We start from the raw sequence: 21,189 nt of genomic DNA on the forward strand, positions 1-21,189 counted from the left end.
GTACTCAAGGGTTACAGGTCATGATTGACCCCTCAGTGACTTCCCACATACTTGATTCATATCAGTCTTTATAAGCATCTTAAACCATTATGAGAATGTTTGTAATGTAAACAGGAATCTTTCTAACATTTTAGGATGCAGCTGGTTTGTTTCTTTTAAAGAGGGAAATAGGAGATATATTTGAATTGAAAAAAATATATTGATTAAGTTATATACTTTTTAAAGTCCTCAGTTGAATCTTTTGTTATGATTTAGGATCCTCTAGACAGTCTTTTATTAGTGTGCCTGGAACATCTACGGAAATATTACTTGGTGCTGGTAGTATTGGAACAGATGTTGCAAGTGAACTTCTGGACTTACAAAGGTAATGTTTGATTACTGTAAATACTTTCACAAGTAGAATCATCATCTTATTAACCATACAAATATTAAAAAATCAATAGGTTTCCTATATGCAAACAGTAACCAGTTTAATAACATAATGGAAGAGATCACTTTTATAGTAGCAACTTAGTTTGGAAAGTCTTCTATATACATCTATATACATCTGTATACATCTGTATACATCTATATACATCTGTATACTTCTATATACATCTGTATACTTCTATACTTCTTCCTATACATTGCATAGAACCTGGAACTCATTAAGATAAAAATGGATAAATTTAATTGTATAAAAACTCAAACGTAACTATAACCATTGTAATTAACAAGGTTAAAGGTTAAAAGACAAATTATAAGCCTTAGAAAATATATGTATTATATACGATAAAATATACTAATTATCTTAATATATGAAACTTTTGACTGTGTGGATCACAACAAACTGGAAAATTCTTAAAGAGATGGGAATACCAGACCACCTGACCTGCCTCCTACGAAATCTGTATGCAGGTCAGGAAGCAACAGGAAGCAACCAACCTAGACAGCATATTAAAAAGCAGAGTCATTACTTTGCCAACAGAGGTCCGTTTAGTCAAAGCTATGGTTTTTCCAGTAGTCATGTATGGATGTGAGAATTGGACTATAAAGAAAGCTGAGTGCCAAAGAATCGATGCTGTTAAACTGTGGTGTTGGAGAAGACACTTGAGAGTCCCTTGGACTGCAAGGCGATCCAACCAGTCCATCCTAAAGGAAATCAGTCCTGAATATTCACTGGAGGGACTGATGCTGAAGCTGAAACGTCAATACTTTGGTCACCTGATGTGAAGAACTGACTCATTTGAAAAGACCCTGATGGTGGAAAGTATTGAAGGCAGGAGGAGAAGGGGACGACAGAGGATGAAATGGTTTGATGGCATCACCGTCTCAATGGACATGAGTTTGAGTAAACTCCAGGAGTTGGTGATGGACAGGGAGGCCTGGTGTGCTACAGTCCATGGGGTCACAAAGAATCGGACATGACTGAGTGACTGAACTGAACTGCTGGAGAATTTTATAGTATAAAGTTATTGAATGTTATATTAAACTTTATATATCATAAATTTTATATAATTATATATATAAAACTTTATGGGTAGTATAAAGAATATAGTTGTCAAGGAAGTTTTAAAAATAGCTCAATATTAAAAAAAAAGTTGGAGAGTAGACTTGGAAAAAAACAAATGGCTAAGAAACTTTAAAAATTGTTTAACCCCACTCATAGTTAAAATTATATATATATGTATATACACGCACAAAATTAAATGATAATAAGATACCCATTTTCATTTAGGAGATGGTCAAAAGTTTGCAAGTTTGATAATACTAGTGAGAGTGTGAGGAAACAGTCAAACTGTCCATGGGAGTATAAATTAGTGAAGGCTCTTGGAGGGTAATTTAATAATACCCATAAAAAATGTAGTTGTATATAATCATAGACTCAACAACCCTACCTCAGAAGCAAATATTCTTTTACAACTGCAAAAAGATCCATGAATAAGACTGTTCCTTGCTGCACTTATCTACAGTAGGGATTTAAATATTTATCATAACCACAACTTATTATGGTGTATCCATACAATGTTATACTTTGCAACAGTTAAATATTAGGTAGCCCTATTTATGCTAATATGGAAAGAACTTTATATGGTTAATAGAAAAAAGCACAAAAATAGAACAAAAGAATAGTATTATGGGCTTTCCTGGTGGCTCAGACAGTAAAGTATCTGCCTGCAATGCAGGAGACCCGGGTTCGATCTCTGGGTCAGGAAGATTCCCCTGAGAAGGAAATGGCAACCCACTGTAGCTCTCTTGCCTGGAAAATGCCATGGACAGAGGAGTGTGGTAGGCAGCAGTCCATGGAATTGCAAAGAGTCAGACACAACTGAGCAACTTCATTTCCACTTTCATAAGAAAAAAAGATATGTGTGGATATATGTGAATATGCATATATACAGGCCCCTAATTACTCATCTAAAACCCGTTAGGCAGGTTTTAGATTAATTTTGAACTCAGAATTTCCTTAGATGTTAGAAAAATAATGTTGTGGAATTCAAGTTTTTAAGAGGTAGGTATAATAGCCCAAGAAAACAGTTATATCATGGGCAGTACCCCATAATCAATTAAATCAGTATTTCTCCAGTGAGAAGTATTTACAGATTAAGTGGTGAAGTGTCTGGGAAGAAAGGGGAAGTATGAGTTTGGGTTAAATACATTTAACCCAATTAGGAAAGGACAATTTTTTAGAATTAATTTATTTTTAAATGAAACAAGGATGAATATTTTTAACAACAAAAGGTACAATTCACAAAGAAAATAGACATCATAAACCATTAGACATCTAACAACAAAGAAACAAAGAACATAAAGCAAAAATCAGAAAAAAAGATATATAATCAGCAGCCGCAGCCGCAGCCGCCTGTGTTGCTTCCCTGATTCATGGTTGTGGGTGCTCCAGACTTGGCACCTCTGGAGAGAGTGGCCAGTGGGCCCGCATCTCGAGTTTGTGGGATTTGAGGCCAGGCTGCTGTGGCCGCCTCCTTCTGGTACCTGGGCCACCCTGATAAGCGAGGCCAGGGCAAAGCAGGTTGACCAGTGCACGTCTGGCGATCTCCCTGGCTGGGGAGGAGGGTAGGAGATTGAGGGGATCATGTCCAGGAGGAAACTCCACCTCTCCACCACTGAACACGTCATCAGAGAGATCAAGCCCTGAGCCTTTGGAGTAGGAGCACTGACTCCAAGACCCTAGACTACCAGAGAATTAACCCTAGGGAGTATCAAATAGTGAGAACTCACACAAAGGAAACCACTTGACTACAACACCCAGAAACACCCAACTACCAGTAACAGCTTGTGCAGGACGCCTCGTCTAAACAATAAACAAAGCAAAAATACAAACCCAATTATCAGCAGACAGATTACCACCTCACTCAGCCTTGCCCATCAGAGGAAAAATAAACAAGCAAGCAAACAAACAAAAATTCAGCACAAATCTCACCCTATACGAAGCTTACACAAACTACTGGACCAAACTTACCAGGGCCAAAAGGAAGAAAGAATTCAACCTTGAAGACTGGAAAAGAGACCTCAAACACAGTAAGTTAAAAAAAGATAATGATAAGGCAGAAAAATATTACACAAATGAAGGTCAAACTAGAAACACAGAAGTCCAAATATATGAAGAGGAAATAGGCAAACTACCTGAAAAAAGAGTTCAGAATAATGATAGTAAAGATGATCAAAAACCTTGGAAACAAAATGGAGAAAATGCAAGAATCAATTAACAAAGACCTAGAAGAATTAAAGAATAAACATACAGAGACAAACAATTACTGAAATTAAAAATACTCTAGAACGGACCAATAGCACAATATCTGAAGCAGAAAAATGAATCAGTGAGCTGGAAGATAAAATGGAGGAAATAACTTTGGAAGAGCAGAATAAAGTAAAAAGAATGCAAAGAATTGAGGATAGTCTCAGAGATACCTGGGACAATATCAAATGCACCAACATTCGAAAGGGGTCTCAGAAGAAGAAGAGAAAAAGAAAGGGTATGAGAAAATGTTTGAAGAGATTATAGTTGAAAATTTTCCCAACATGGAAAAGAAAATAGTCAATCAAGCCCAACAGACAGGAAGAGTCCCATACAGGATAAATCCAAGGAGAAATAACACCACAACACATACTAAAACAGACAAAGACTAAACACACAAAGAAAGAATATTAAAAGCAGCAAGGGAAAAGCAACAAGTAATATACAAGGGAAATCCCATATGCTTAACAGCTGATCTTTCAGCAGAAACTCTGCAGGCCAGAACGGAATGGCAGGATATATTTAAAGTACTGAAAGGGAAAAATCTACAACCAAGATTACTGTACCCGTCAAGGACCTCATTCAAAATTGATGAAGAAATCAAAAGCTTTTCAGATAAGCAAAAGTTAAGATAATTCAGTACCACCAAACCAGCTTTACAACAAATGTTAAATGGACTTACATAGTCAAGAAATACAAGAGAAGAAAAAGATCTGCAAAAACAAACCCCAAACAATTAAGAAAACAGCAATAGGAACATATATATCAATAATTACTTTAAATGTAAGTGGATTAAATGCTCCAACCAAAAGACACAGACTGGCTGAATGGATACAAAAACAAAACCCATATATGCTGTCTACAAGAAACACACTTCAGACCTAAAGACATATATAGACCGAAAGTGAGAGGATGGAAAAATATATTCCATGCAAATAGGAAGCAAAAGAAAACTGGAGTAGCAATCCTCATATCAGACAAAGTAGACCTTAAAATAAAGAAGATTACAAGAGATAAGGAAGGACAGTACATAATGATCAAGGGATCAATCCAAGGGGAAGACATAACAATTGTAAGTACCTATGCACTGAAATAGGAGCACCTCAATACATAAGACAAACACTAACAGACTTAAAAGGAGAAATTGACAGTAGCACAATAATAGTAGGAGAGTTTAACACCCTGCTCACACCAATGGACAGATCATCAAAACAGAAAATTAATAAGGAAACACAAGTCTTAAATGATACATCAGATGAGATGGGTCTCATTGATATCTTCAGGACTTTCCATCCAAATGCAGAAGAAAACACCTTCTTCTCAAGTGTACATGGAATATTCTCCAGGATAGACCACATCTTGGGTCATAAATTAAACCTCAGTAAATTTAAGAAAATTGAAATTGTATCAGGCATCTTCTCTGACCACAACACTATGAGACTAGATATCAATTACAAGGAAAAAAACTGTAAGAAACACAAACACATGGAGATTAAACAAGTATCTAAATAACCAAAAGGTTACTGAAGAAATCAAAAGGGAAATAAAAGAAATTCTAGAAACAAATGACAATGAAAACACAACTCAAAACCTATGGGATGCAGTAAAAGCAGTTCTAAGAGGGAAGTTTATAGCAATACAGTCCTACTCAAGAAACAAGAAAAACATCGAATAGACAACCTAACTTTACTCCTAAAACAACTGGAAAAAGAAGAACAAAAAACCCCCAAAATTAGTAGAAGGAAAGAAATCATAATGATCTGAGCAGAAATAATGAAAAAGAAATGAAAGAAACAATAGTAAAGATTAATAAAACTAAAAGCTGGTTCTTTGAGAAGATAAACAAAGTTGACAAACCTTTAGCCAGACACATCAAGAAAAAAAGAGAGAATAATCAAATCAACAAAATTAGAAATGAAAAAGGAGAGGTTACAACAGACGATGCAGAAATATAAAGGATTATAAGAGACTATTATGAACAACTATATGGCAATAAAATGGATAACCTGGAAGAAATGGACAGATTCTTAGAAAAGTTAAATTTTGCAAGACTGAACCAGGATAAAATAGAAATTATGAACAACCCAATCACAAGCACTGAAACTGAAGCTGTGATCAAAAATCTCCCAAAAAACAAAAGCCAGGACCAGATGGCTTCACAGGAGAATTCTATCAAGCATTTAAAGAAGAGCTAATGCTAATCCTTCTAAAACTCTTTCCAAAAATTGCAGAGGAAGGAACACTTCCAAACTCATTCTACGAGTTCACCACCACCCTGATACCCAAACCGGACAAAGACAACATAAAAAGAAAAAACTACAGGCCAATGTCACTGATGGACATGGATGCAAAAATCCTCAAAAAAATTTTAGCAAACAGAATTCTGCAACATATCAAAAAGCTCACACACCATAATTAAGTTGGGTTTATTCCCGGGATGCAAGGATTATTCAATATAGGCAAATCAATCAATGTGACACACCATATTAACAAATTGAAAGGTAAAAACCACATGATCATCTCAATAGATGCAGAAAAAGCCTTTGACAAAATTCATCACCCATTTATGATTAAAACTCTTCAAAAAAAATGGGCATAGAAGGAACCTACCTGAACACAGTAAAGACCATATATGATAAGCCTACAGCAAACATTATTCTCAATGGTGAAAAACTGAGAACATTCCCCCTAAAATCAGGAACAAGACAAGGGTGTCCACTGTCACCACTATTATTCAACATTGTTCTGGAAGTCCTAGCTACAGCCGTCAAAGAAGAAAAAGAAATAAAACAAATCCAGATGGGAAAAGAAGTAAAGCTCTCACTGTTTGCAGTTGACATGAAACTGTACATAGAAAACCCTAAAGATTGTATCAGAAAATTACTAGAGCTGATCAGTGAATTTAGAAAAGTTGCAGGATACAAAATCAATACACAGATATCACTTGCATTTCTATATATTAACAATGAAAAATCTGAAAGCGAAATTAAGGAATAAATCCCATTCACCATTGCAAACAAACAAAGAATTAAATATCTGGGAATAAACTTACCTAGGAAGACAAAAGAACTGTACATAGAAAATTGTAAGACACTGATGAAAGAAATCAAAGATGACATAAACAGATGGAGAGATATTCCATGTTCCTGGGTAGGAAGAATCAATATTGTGAAAATGACTATACTACCAAACACGATCTACAGATTCAATGTGATCCCTATCAAATTACCAATGGCATTTTTCACAGAACTAGAACAAAAAATTTCACAATTCATATGGAAACACAAAAGACCCTGAATAGCCAAAGCACTCTTAAGAAGAGTGGAGCTGGAGGAATCAACCTTCCTGACTTCAGATTATACTACAAAGCTACAGTCATCAAGACAGTATGGTACTGGCACAAAAACAGAAATATAGACCAATGGAACAAGATAGAAAGCCCAGAAAAAACCCATGCACCTAAGGGTACCTTATTTTTGACAGAGGAGGCAAGAATATACAATGGGGCAAAGACAGCCTCTTCAATCAATGGACAGCTACATGTAAACAAATGAAATTAGAACACTTCCTAACACCATACACAAAGAAACTCAAAATGGATTAAAGATCTAAATGTAAGACCAGAAACTATAAAACTCTTAGAGGAAAACATAAGCAGAACACTTGATGACATAAATCAAAGTAAGATCCTCTATGACCCACCTCCTAGAGTAATGGAAATAAAAACAAAAGTAAACAAGTGGGACCTGATTAAACTTAAAAGCTTTTGCACGGCAAAGGAAACTATAAGCAAGGTGAAAAGACAGCCCTCAGAATGGGAGAAAATAATAGCAAATGAAACAACTGACAAAGGATTAATTTCCAAAATATACAAAGCAGCTCATACAACTCAATACCAGAAAAACAGACAACCCAATCAAAAAATGGGAAAAAGACCTAAACAGACATTTCTCCAAAGGAGACATACAGATGGCTAACAAACACATGAAAAGATGCTCAACATGGCTCATTATTAGAGAAATGCAAATCAAAACTACAATGAGATATCACCTCACACCAGTCAGAATGGTCATCATCAAAACGTCTACAAACAATAAATGCTGGAGAGGGTGTGGAGAAAAGGAATGCTCTTGCACTGTTGGTGGGAATGTAAACTGATATAGCCACTATGGAAGACGGTATGGAGATTCCTTAAAAAACTAGGAATAAAACCACCATATGACCCAGCAATCCCACTCCTAGGCATATACCCTGAGGAAACCAAAATTGCAAAAGACACATGTATCCCATTGTTCATTGCAGCACTATTTCCAATAGCTAGAACATGGAAGCAACTTAGATGTCCATTGACAAATGAATGGATAAAGAAGTTGTGGCACATATGCATAATGGAATATTACTCAGACATAAGAAGGAATGCTTTGGAGCCAGTTCTAATGAGGTGGATGAACCTAGAACCTATTACACAGAGTGACTAAGTCAGAAAGAGAAAGATAAATATCATATTCTAATGAATATGTATGGAATCTAGAAAAATGGTACTGAAAAATTTATTTACAGGGCAGCAGTGGAGAAACAGACATAAAGAATAGACTTATGGACATGGGGAGAGGGGAGGAAAAGGTGAGATGTATGGAAAGAGTAACATGGAAACTTACATTACCATATGTAAAATAGATAGCCAACAGGAATTTGCTGTCTGGCTCAGGAAACTCAAACAGGGGCTCTGTATCAACCTAGAGGGGTGGGATGGGGAAGAAGATGGGAGGGAGGTTCAATAGGGAGGGGATATATGTATGCCTATGGCTGGTTCATGTTGAGGTTTGACAGAAAACAACAAAATTCTGTAAAGCAATTATCCTTCAATAAAAAAATAAATAAATTTTTAAAAGATATATAATCATAAAGAAAAAATATAATCATAGTGAGACATATTAACATTTCTCTGAGAATATTTTATCAAATGCAGAAAAAATAAGAATAGGAGCATCTAGAATGATGTTATTAATCATTTACATATAATACATTTATATTTATATTAATTTTACATCCTACACAAAAACGTTTAAAATTTTATATCTCATACATTGTTATTAGGTGAGAAAGGACAATTACTGAAGCTGTTTGGTGGGTGTATGCGATTTCATTATATTATCTACTTTTATATCTCTTTGGAGTTTTCTATAATAGCTCTAAAATGTATTTCTGAAGTAAATTGTAAATATTTGTACTAAGTAGCACAAAGTTCAACCAAGAAAATTACTCTGAATAGGGTTATAGTCCAACTCTCTTTGTCTGCATATGGATATCCAGTTTTCTCACATAATTTGCTGAAAAGACTATTCCTTCTCCCACTGAATGGTCTTGGCACCCTCGATGAAAATCATTTGACTGTATATGCTGGAAGGGCAGCATAAGGAAAGCAAAAATTGAGCTAGACGTTGCTAGCTGGGAACTATTAGAATGTGCACGGTGCGGTGTATGGAGGCACCTTGGCCAGTGTACGGAGTTGAGTAGGAGAAAGCATGCTGGTTTCAGCAAACAACAAGGAGATTCACTGAGGAAGAGATCAGGCCACTGAGCAACAGGGTTTTAAGTTAGTTAAAAGGGACTGAGGTGAAGTTAAATAGCATGTTTTTGCCCAGTAAACTAATATGAAGAAAGCCATATTTCAGAATCTGGTAGTGACATGCATGGTTAGGGGAAGTTAGCTTCTTTCATCTTTAAACAAGGGCTAATTGAGTGGTTGATGATTTTAAAGCTTGAACCACAGAATGGGAAGTCAGCCAAGCTATATACATTACATTGTGAAAAATCTCCAAGACATGTCACTAATCTTTTCATCTGTGTTTCCTACCTAATTCATTTCATTTTTCTGTTTTGATTTCTCCCTCTATAATTTCTTGTTAGCTGCATCCTTGGGAATACACAAGGCCATAAAGTTATGTTTATGCCATTATGTATCACATAATGAGCACTAATTGAGCATTTAGTAATATATAACACCATAAATTTTACATATTAAGTTTTGAAGAGATTTGTTATCTCTTCAAAAGCCTATGATTATGTTTTTGTCTTCATGTGTTTCATTGATGTTGTACCTGGAGATGAACTATTATAATAAAAACATGACATATTTTCCACTTAAAGAAAAGGTTGCAGAATGTTAGGAAATCTTTCTTTACTCTAGTTCTGCTTTTTAGTATCCTGGTAAGAACTGACTCTTGATGTCAGTGCCTATTTTGAACTATGTAATTGTTCCATTACTATGCAACATGTTGTATTAAGACAGGTAACATGATTTACTTAAGAGCTTTCACCTTGGGGTTTATGTTTCTGTTTACTATAGCGTTCTCAGCACTCTGTTGTCAAATTTATGTCTGGCTCTGAACAAGTCAGTCTAATGATGAAAACTGTTGTGATATTCAGTCTTTATGTTCCTCCCTGTATTTTTATCAGTAGACTGCATTCAGAAGAGAAATTTCTCTAAAATATATATAAATAGACATATAACATGTTTTATGTGTCATTTTTGAAGGTTACAGTCATCTTCATCCCTTGATTCAAGTCCAATAGATTTATTGAAAGATACACACACTCTAAACTGCAGGAATGTAAGTACTATCGTAAGTGATAATATTCATGAAATAAATGAATGATAAAATTGGTCCTTGTTGATTATTTCTTTTGAGAAAAGAGGCCATCCTGTAAAAAAAAAAAAAAAAAAGGATCTCTTTCCACAGTTCTTAAGAGGCAATGTAGAATAGTGGTTAATAGTGAAGTTTCTGGGACCATAATGTCTGGGTCCAAGTTTGATTCACTTACTGCTGGGATAACCTCCTGTGTGTTTTTTAACCTCTGCACCTCAGCTTCCTCACTTGTAAAACAGGGATTAATAATAGCTCCAGTTTCTTAAAGTGATGTGTGAATTAAATGATTTAATACACAAAGAAACAAAAAAACCTCACAGTTCCTAGGACATAGTATATGCTCAATAAATAACAGTTATTACTGTTATTTTAATAAACTCCAAGTCTATGGATTAAAAGTACTCCTTATGGTCTGGAAAAAAGTTTAATATAAGCTACGAAATAAGTATTACCTACTATTTAATTCAATTGAACAAATATTAGCCATTTGAAGTACATACAAGATGTGTGTACTGAACATAGCACTGAATATATGGAAGACCCACATATAATATAATTGTGATGTATCCCAGATAACAAAATGCTCTAAAGTAGGTATACTTCCCAGGTGGCGCTGGTGGTAAAGAACCCACCCATCAACGTAGGAGACAAGAGACTTGGATTTCATCCCTGGGAAATCCCATGGACCGAGGAGCCTAGTGGGCTACAGTCCATGGGGTCGAAAAGAATCAGACACAACTGAAGTGACATAGCACACAGCACATAAGAATATAGGAGAGAAGAGAAATTAAATCTGACTAGGGACAAAAGGGAACCTGAAAATATCTTTTTATATTAACATAGACTTTTGTTCTGGTATTTTCAAGTTTTACTCATACATTTGACACCTGTTTATTGGGTATGCATTTTGTGCCAGACTATATACCAGAAACAGGGATTTAAGTCCTTGTAGCCCACAAGAATCTCTGAGTAGTGTATGTTATGTAGGCATTGTGATTAAGTTTATCAACTGAATCAGACAATATAGGTAAATGATTTCTTTTGATGAGCTATATTCAACATCAGATTGCTTGGCCTATGTCTGTGTAACACTATGACAACTTTTTGGTAAAAGTCTCTGGTTTAATACATTCCCTATTCCAAAGCACTATTTCCCATTGTAGCTTTGAATGAGATATAGTTTACCATCATTTAAAAAATACTGAAATGTTTTTCCTTCTTAATCTAAAACTTTCCCTTATATGTGTAATTGTGTACTTTAGTTATGATTATGAATAATGTGGGAGCTTTGGAGTCAGATGGACTTGGGTTAGAATCATGGCTCCAACACTTTAGACAAGATATTAGACTCTTTAGGCCTCAGATCCTTGACCTCACAATACTTTGTAACATGAAAAAAAAATTTTATTTGTGGAGTACTTAGCACAGGACACTCAGTAAGTACAAATTGCCATATTGTTCATGACAGCACACCCACATATGAAAACTGCTAAGAAATCTTTATTTCATTCAAATAGGAAACTTACAACTTTTTATTTTGTCATTACAGATGTCAAATAAGGAGGTGATTACCCTAAGTCCATCTGAAATAGGGGAACGAGAGGCTACAAAGCAAAACCAAAGTGTTGTTCCTCCCCTCAGTCATGAACCACTCCTCGGTAAGATTTCTTTCACAACTGACCACCGTTTTGGTTTTCCAAAAACTCTTTTTTTAATCATGATAGTTTCAGGTTTAGGAAATTTCTAAATATGCAAACAGCTTTAAAACTAAGTTTTCCCCCCAAACTACAATGAGATAGATATCACCTCACACTGGTCAGGATGACCGTCATCAAAAACTCTGCAAATAATATATGTGGGAGAAGGCATGGAGAAAAGAGAACCCTTCAACCCTGTTGGTGGGAGCATAAATTGGTACAATGACTATGGAGAACATATGGAGGTTCCTTAAACTAAAAATAGAGCTACCATATGATCCAGCAGTCCCACTCTTTGGCATATATATGGAGAAAACTAATTTGAAAAAATACATGTACCCCAATGTTTGTAGCAGCATTATTTACAATAGCCAAGACATGGAAGCAACCTAAATGCCCATCAACAGATGACTGGATAAAGAAGATGTGGTATATATACACACAATGGAATATTACTCAGCCATAAAAAGAATGGAATAATGCCATTGTAGCAACATGGATGCACCTAGAGATTATCATATTAAATAGATCAGACAGAGAGAGACAAATATCACATAGTATCACATATATGGAATCTAAAAAAAAGACACAAATGAACTTATTTACATAACAGAGGTAGACTTACAAACAGAAAACAAATATGGTTATCAAAGGACAAAAGCAGGGGAGGATAAATTAGGAGTTTGGGATTAGCAGATACAAACTGCTGTATATAAAATAGGTTAACAACAAGGCCCTACCATATAGCACAGGGAACTCTATTCAATATAGTATCATAAACTATAATGGAGAAGAATCTGAAAAAGAATATATATATATGTATATACGAATCACTTTGCTGTACACCAAAAACTAATACATTATAAAATCAACTACTTTAATAAAAAAAAAAAAACCCTAAGATTTTTCATTCAGGATCTTAAATACAGTAATCATAGTGTTAATTTTTAAGTGCATGCTACTTAGGTGGCACTAGTGATAAAGAACCTGCCTGCCAGTACAAGAGACATGAGAGATGCAGGTTTGATCCCTGGGTCGGGAAGATCCCCTGGAAGAGAGCATGGCAACCCACTCCAGTATTCTTGCCTGGAGAATCCCATAGACAGAGGAGCCTGGTGGGCTACAGTCCATAGGGTCACAAAGAGTTGGACACAACTTAAGCATCTGAGCACACACAGCACAGTCTACTTAATGGACCTGTCATTGAAAGTCTGATTATCAACTGAGTTGTTATGAGTATTATTAAAACACAATTTAAATATAACTAACGCTCTCATGTTTAGGGAAAAATTCCATTCTCCAGAAAAAGATTTTTAAAAGATACCAATCATAAAAAGTTTCAGATGTAATTATTCATTTTAACTATACCTATGCAAAGTCCAAATAAAGAAACTTGAAGGGATACAATTTTATGCTCCCATAACTGACTCTGATCTCCTGAAAATAAATGTTAAAGAGAATCAGAGGGAAAAAAAGAAAGTGAAAGTGTTAGTCGCTCAGTCGTTGACTCTTTCGGACCCCATGGACTGTAGCCCTTCAGACTCCTCTGTCCCTAGAATTCTCCAGGTAAGAATACTGGAGTGGGTAGCTATTTCCTTCTCCAGAGGATCTTTCCAATTTAGCGATCAAACCCAGGTCTTCTGCATTGCAGGCAGATTCTTTACCATCTGAGCCACTGGGAAAGCCCGAGAATCAAAAGCCTTGAGGGAACCTGGACATTCAGCTTCACAAAAACCACATATTGCGTGCTCAGTCACTAAGTCATGTCTGACTCTTTGCAATCCCGTTGACTGTAGCCTGCCAGGCTCCTCTGTCCATGGGATTCTCCAGGCAAGAATACTGGAGTGGGTTGCCATTTCCTTCTCCAAAAACCACATATTAATCATCTTAAATTCTCTTGTACTTTGGAAGATACCTAGAAAACTTTGATTAATCTCTTGCTGTGTTTTAACCATGAATTTCTAGACCCTCTTCAGTATCTGATTTAAAACACATTTCCATGGTTCCTCTTTATTTCCTTTTTCAATCAAAAATTTGGGGACTCCTTCCTTTTATAAGAGTCTTTCAAATTTTTGGAAGGTGATGCTTTTGTCTCAGTCTTCTCATTTTGGAGTTAAACAAGCATTTTCACAAGGCAGATTAAAGTTAAATTTCTCCTTCCAGGCTCTATATACACACATGAATAAACCCCAGCCCTTTATGTCCAACTGTCTCAGAGTCTGTACCTCTTAGTGCTTTTATTTTTTATTAGAAAACTCATAGACTAACTCCCTTATGTGCATCAAATGAGTGAAGTGCAATTTATCTGACAGCAGATTGTTATAAAAATAGGCAACCCATTAAAAAATACATCTGGCATCTGTAAAATGTGTGCTTTGCCTTCAATAATACATTGTATGGTATCCTAACCTTGCTTTGCCATTTTTGATGATAACTCATTTTTTAATCTCCAAATGTACTTACACAAGCCTGTATTTCAATTTGATAGGAGAAGGAGTCCAGCTGGACTTTGAAGCCCTCTGTGAAAATGATGACACAGCCATGGCTGCCTTCATGAATTACTTAGAAGCAGAGGGGGGCCTGGGAGGCCCCGGGGACTTCAGTGACATCCACTGGACACTCTAGCATTTGATTTTTAACTCTAAACACGAGAAAAGTCTTGAAGCATTTCATTTACAAAAGACTATATAGTCTTTGTATCCTTTGTATACTGTTTTTATCTTTTATTCCTATTAATGGTCTGCCAGTTTTTATAGATTTGCTCCTGACTTTGATAGGGGTTTGGGGAAATGTAATGTTTCCCTTCAGATTCGCAGAATTTTCTATAGACTGCTTTAGTCAGTGACATGGCTTCAAACCCACTAGTTGCTATATTTTTGCTAAAGTCTTTTTAACCAAGAATACCACATGTATCTTGTTTTGGTTTTATTTTTATTTTATGGTGCAGTTGTTTTGAATTTGGGGAGTTAGTTTAATGTGTGGACATTTTCCTTGTGTCTGAGATTCATTTATAATTGACTTAGAAGATTTGTGTAATTTGGAACATTTCCATTCCTAAGATATTTCCTTCACTGAGGACAGGGCTTATCCACTTTAAGAAAACAGTGAGTACTTGAACATTTAAAGGGATAGTGCAATTTATAATTGTGATCACAATGAATACTGTATTCAGTCTTTGTGGACTTGGGCAAGTACAGAACCACAATAGTTATGGTCAGTTGAGCACTTTGAGATAGATTTTAAGTGAGATGATCTCTTATTTAAAACTCAAAAAAAGGAAAAGCTGAGAAAGTGTCAACTTTGCTTACAGAAAAGGAAAGATCTTGGGCCCTCAAGCTGAGTGATTAGCCTTTGCCTTAATACTCAAGAGTATTAAGATTTACTCTTAATAGAACCACTCAAGATTTTTATTACAGATAGGACAGGTTTCTGATGCTGAAAAGGTATTTAGCAACAGATTAGTCTTAGTGGAAGAAGTGGATCCAGGCAGATTCAATGTCATGCATAATGTCACAATTAAGTTTATATATCTTTTAATGTTTAATGTGTGTAAACCAGTTTATTTATACACATTTGGGAAAACAATAGTCTCAGTTAAATGATTAGTTAAGTGACCTAGGAACTAGTTGTTGGCTCTCTAAATTATTAGGAAATTACAGTTACTATTGCTTGTAACCAAAGGTAATTACATAAATGACAAGTACATTTTAAAAACCATGAGGCAATGAGAAAGAATCTGAAAACCAATTTTCCAGCTATAATTAAAAATTGAGAGCATTTTTAAAACCAGTAATCTAGAAGTGGCTCAAATTGAGTGCAGGAATTAAGGATATTTAAAATACTGTATGTATATCTACATGTTTGAAGATCATAATACCGTAATATTATAATGGTTCCATAATACCTATGGTTTTAATAGCTCTTTCTAGTTTACCAAGTGTATTCCCATATAGTCTCTTTTGTGCCTCTCAAGTAAAAGTAAGACAGGCTAGGAAACTAATGGGGAAACCCCTGGGGATCAACTCCAGTTTTCTGTGTCACGCTATCCCTCTCCAGCAGATTTTCCTCAGAGCCTTTCACCAAACAAGGCATTCTTTTTACCTTACACATATATCCTTAGGCTGCAGTAGATTAAACTTTCAGACACATTAATGGGCAACATAGTAATAGGCAACAACCAAAATCATATGTTCCTTCACATGTGACATTTGCAGAGGCCATGTGGGCAGGGATGTATTGACCTGTTGTCTTGAGCCAATGCAGTGTTCCAGCAATGTCAGAGGTTCAGCACCACCCCTGGTTCTGGCATTTGAGAACTTGGGGGACATTCAAGTGTAGAATAAGCCAAAGCCAACGAAATCCTGCAAAATGGGGGTATTGGTTTGTAGCAGCCTATGCATGATAGTTGGGGCTTCCCAGGTGGCTCATTGGTAAAGGACCTGCCTGCCAATGCAGAAGACACAAGAGACTTGGGTTTGATCCCCGGGTCAGGAAGATTCCCTGGAGGAGGAAATGGCAACCCACTCCAGTATTCTTGCCTGGAGAATCTCCATGGACAGAGGAGCCTGGTGGGCTACAGTCCGAGTTGGACACTGCTGAGCACACACACGCCCACATGCACGCAAGCATGATAATTAAGTCTGAAGAAGCATGACAGATACACCTGTTCTCTAAGTCAGATAGACAGGTCTGCCTATAGAGGTAACATTTCAGGAGTCTGGACCACTGCAGATTGTGTTAGACCTCCAGAGTCAGCCTAAGCCAGTGGTAGTGGGATAGGTCACTGTGGCCCCTTGACCTCCCAAGGAGGTGGGGGCAACCCTCATGATCCAGGGATCTGAGAGGCAGACTTTCTCGAAGCTGGTCATTCCTGTTTGCATGGTAGCAGTTCTCTCTCTTTGTAAGAGGAGAGGTTATTCCATAGACTTATGGGTGGATAGTAATTGAATTCCTTTGAATTGAATGCTTTGACCCTTTAGTAACCCACTCTGATGTTTATCTTCTTGCCCTGGACCCGGAATTCAATCCAAGCATTGTATGATACTGTAGCTCTAAGTTCAGTGCTTTCCTCAAAATGCATTCTCTTTACATTTGATTGCTGGTAGGAGTGACAAATTTTTTATGCTTTACATTATACTGTTTTTTTTTACTCGAACCAATTAATTTCTTACATGTTGGTGAAAATATCTACCAATTTAATCAAATATCCTAAAAAGAATACTCTTTTATTTATTTATTTTTTTAATTCTAAGAATTACCTACATGGGAGGCTTACCTGGATTGGAAGAGCCTGCTAGACTAAATTTCTCTGTGTGACCTCAAGAAAGCCATTTTACCTCTCTGTACCTCAGTTTCCTTATTTGTAAAAAGAGGTTTGATCTCTCCGTTTACTTCCTATGGAGTAATGATTCTCACCCATAGGTCTCGAACCCATAGTCAGATGCTGGATATAGTCAGTTCATTATGATAGCCACTGGCCACATGTGGCTACTGAAAACTGGAAACGTGACTCGTATGTATTGAAATGTGCTGTGAATATAAAATGTATACCAGATTTCAAAGACTTAGTATGAAAAAAAAGGAATATAAAATATCACATAACGCTTCGACCCTGCTGGCTGTACGGTGCTGGGCACGCATCATCCACCCAACCCGCTTCCTGGCCGAGGCCTTGTCGGGAGGACGGCCTGGGCAGTGTTCCTCCTTCAGCTCGCAACCTGACTTTTTCCCTCCCCATAGAAGCTGGCCCATGTGCGCGCAGATCCTGGCCAGCATAATGCCCTCCACGCAGAAGGAAATGGCAACCCACCCCAGTGCTCCTGCCTGGAGAATCCCAGGGACGGAGGAGCTGCCGTCTATGGGGTCGCACAGAGTCGGACAGGACTGAAGCGACTTAGCAGCAGCAGCAGCGCCCTCCATCCATCCATGTTGCTGCAGATAGCAAAAGTTCACTCTTTCATGACTGAGTGGTATCCCATTCTGTGTGTATTTATGACACCTTCTTCCATTCATCTGTTGATGAGCACTTGGGTTGCTTCCATATCTTGGCAATTGTAAATAATATTGTTATGAACATTGAGGTGCATGTATCCTTTCAAAAAAAAAATATAACAAGTTTGTATTGATTACATACTCAAATAATATTTTGGATATACCAAATTAAACATTAAAATTAATTTTATTTTCTTACTTTCCTAATGTGACTACTAGAAAGTTTTAAATTATACATGTGATACACATTATATTTTCATTCTTCAGCCCTGCTCTTGGACATTTAATAAGTGGATATTTTTAAATAGACCAAAATTTATACTATTAAGTATGGTGTTTACCTCTAACTGCTATAAAGAACATTTATTGATCTTCAGTTCAATGTAAATAACTGTGAACCTTTATCAGTGTATCAAATTTAAACTTTTTTGAAATTAGTAAACTTGGAAGTATTAGACATTCATTAACCTGAAATCAAATAAAACTTGAGGTATACTCTATAGTAGTCACTAAATTTGGAAATCACTGATAAACATAAATAGGAAGATACAGAACAGACTTTTGGTAACTAAACAGAAATAAAGAGAAGTATGTAATTACAGTGTCACAATGGGAAAAGGCTGTTGTTCATTGGTTGTCATAATGAGAAATCTCTGTAGAGTCTAGGGCACAAGTATATAACATAGCCACTCTCTAGGTATCAGCCCATGTTTAATGGGTCCAGTTTCAGATCCTGTTCTAAAGAGGAATCTGTCACTCAGGTAGGTCATTGCTGGGCTCTGGAATTAGAGACTCAGGTTTGCCGAACAGAATATTGTGGGCATGAGCAAGGCTGACATCTCTTTGGTAGCATTATCAGAAGCCGTAAAGAAAACCTGCTGGGTGGCCACTAGGTGTCACTTTCTCATCCCTATAGGGCTTTGTTTTCATTAAATTTTCTAAGTTCCATGCGGCCTAGGAGAGGCATTTAAGACTTTTGTGCCTAGAATAAGTCTGCCTCTGTTTAATAAGAAATGCTTTTTTAAGAGAAGTCTGGGAAGATCCTTTCCACATAAAAGAATTTTTGTTTAGGATCATTCCAGATGTGACTCCAGTAAAAGCTGACTTTAGAAAGAAAACGCATCCAACTGGGGACATGCTTTCTGAATTCAGACTATTTGGTGTGTGTGTGTGTCACTGCTCATAGAATATTGAGTTTAGGTCTGTATTTTATACAACTTTTAAGGTCTTTTCTGTTTCACTTGCTCTTGTCTGTATGTTGGTATTTTTAAAATTTTGTGGTAAATAATGAAGAGTGAAATTAAACTATATTTTGTAGTAACTACTAGTTTGGGGTTTTTATTTACCATATTAAATTTCCTCCAAAAAAGTATGCTCTTAATTACTTTCTAAAGTGGAAAGAGTGGGTAGAAGATCCAGTGTTCTAAAACCACGGAGAGTACTTCCGTGGTGGTCCAGTGGCTAAGATTCCACACTCCCAATGCAGGGGCCTGGGTTCAATCCTGGGTCAGGGAACTAGAATCCACATGCCATAGCTAAGAGTTCACATGCTGCAACTAAAGATCCCATGTGCTGCAACGAAACTAGAAGATCCTGCATGCTATAACTAAGACCTGGCTCAGCCAAATAAATAAATAAAACCACTGGGAAGGGAGATACATATCACTTACACATTTTAGGGTGTATTCATCAGGGTGTGCTAACTGCTATAGCAGCTCTAAAATATCAGTGGCTTAACCTGGTTTCCTTCTGCTGGTATCACATCCGATATCATCAACACGGTCGGTCTCTCTGACTCCACTCTTCCCTCTTCTCTGCCTCTCCCTCTTTGCATCTCTCAGTTCTGCTTTTCTCTAAGTGAGTTTTATCCTCTAATGGACCTTCTTCCCCATACTGATGCTCAAAAGCTCCAAGTGTATATTGCCCTTGTACCTGGCAATTAATAATCAAAAAACTTCTCTGTTTCCTAGTAACTGACAGAAAAATGTCCATTGACCAGGCCTCTGTTTCAGCTTGGTTCACATGGACACTCTTCTGTGTTCAGTAAGCCGGAATGAATATACAGATGGCCAGGCTTTGGTCCCATGACCAAACCTAAGTTAAAAGGCATCCTTGAAAGGGAAATCATGTCAAAAATAGCCAACTGCCTGACCCAACTGCCTAGGTCCAGAGGAAGGAATGGAGATGTAGGCAGACTGAACAATGGAAAACGCATAATTCTTGAGAGTTGATGATTTCCTAGAATTGTGAGTTTAGGTTATGTGAGCCTCAAGTTTTTTCAGATTGTTTGGTTTTGGTGGTTTGTTTTTTTCTTTTTTTTTCTTGAGGGTGGGGGTAGTGTGTGTGCCTACTCAGTCACTCAGTAGTGTCCAACTCTTTGCAATCCCATGGACTGTAGCCCACCAGGCTCCTCTGTCCATGGGATTTTCCAGGCAAAAACACTGGAGTGGGTTGCCATTTCCTACTCCAGGGGATCTTGTTGATTAAGAGATCAAACCTGCATCTTTAGTAGCAATTTATATCATATGTTTCTAAGCCTTGGCTACCTTAAACAAGCCTTGGCTTGTTTAATACCCAGCCACTAGTCAGTTTGGAGGGCTCTGACCATAGCTTCAAATAAAACTAGTGGAGGTGATGGAATTCCAGTTGAGCTGTTTCAAATCCTAAAAGACGATGCTATGAAAGTGCTGCACTCAATATGCCAGCAAATTTGGAAAACTTAGCAGTGGCCACAGGACTGGAAAAGGTCAGTTTTCATTCCAATCCCAAAGAAAGGCAATGCCAAAGAATGTTCAAACCACCACACAATTGCACTCATCTCACATGCTAGCAAAGTAATGCAAAAATTCTCCAAGCCAGGCTTCAACAGTATGTGAACTGTGAACTTCCAGATGTTCAAGCTGGTTTTAGAAAAGGCAGAGGAACCAGAGATCAAATTGCCAATATCCATTGGATCACCAAAAAAGCGAGAGAGTTCCAGAAAAACATCTACTTCTGCTTTAATGACTATGCCAAAGTCTTTGACTGTGTGGATCACAAATAACTGTGGGAAATTCTTAAAGAGATGGAAATATTGGACCACCTGACCTGCTTCCTAAGAAATCTGTATGCAGGT

The 21,189-nt window shown here is 36.8% G+C and overlaps 1 protein-coding gene across 1 annotated transcript in view; it reads left to right on the top strand.

Moving 5' to 3' along the window:
- The window catches only part of ARNTL2 (aryl hydrocarbon receptor nuclear translocator like 2), a 66,375-nt gene extending 51,183 nt beyond the window's left edge, over positions 1 to 15,192 (top strand). Inside the window, exons 11-14 of the mRNA XM_043441306.1 lie at positions 256 to 364; positions 10,275 to 10,350; positions 11,936 to 12,044; positions 14,572 to 15,192. Coding sequence (XP_043297241.1) covers positions 256 to 364; positions 10,275 to 10,350; positions 11,936 to 12,044; positions 14,572 to 14,708 — 431 coding nt within the window. The 3' untranslated portion in view covers positions 14,709 to 15,192. The remainder of the gene's footprint in view (positions 1 to 255; positions 365 to 10,274; positions 10,351 to 11,935; positions 12,045 to 14,571) is intronic.
- The last annotated feature ends 5,997 nt before the right edge of the window (positions 15,193 to 21,189 follow it).

Source organism: Cervus canadensis, chromosome 21 (genome assembly GCF_019320065.1).
Source record: "Cervus canadensis isolate Bull #8, Minnesota chromosome 21, ASM1932006v1, whole genome shotgun sequence".
NCBI lineage: Eukaryota > Metazoa > Chordata > Mammalia > Artiodactyla > Cervidae > Cervus > Cervus canadensis.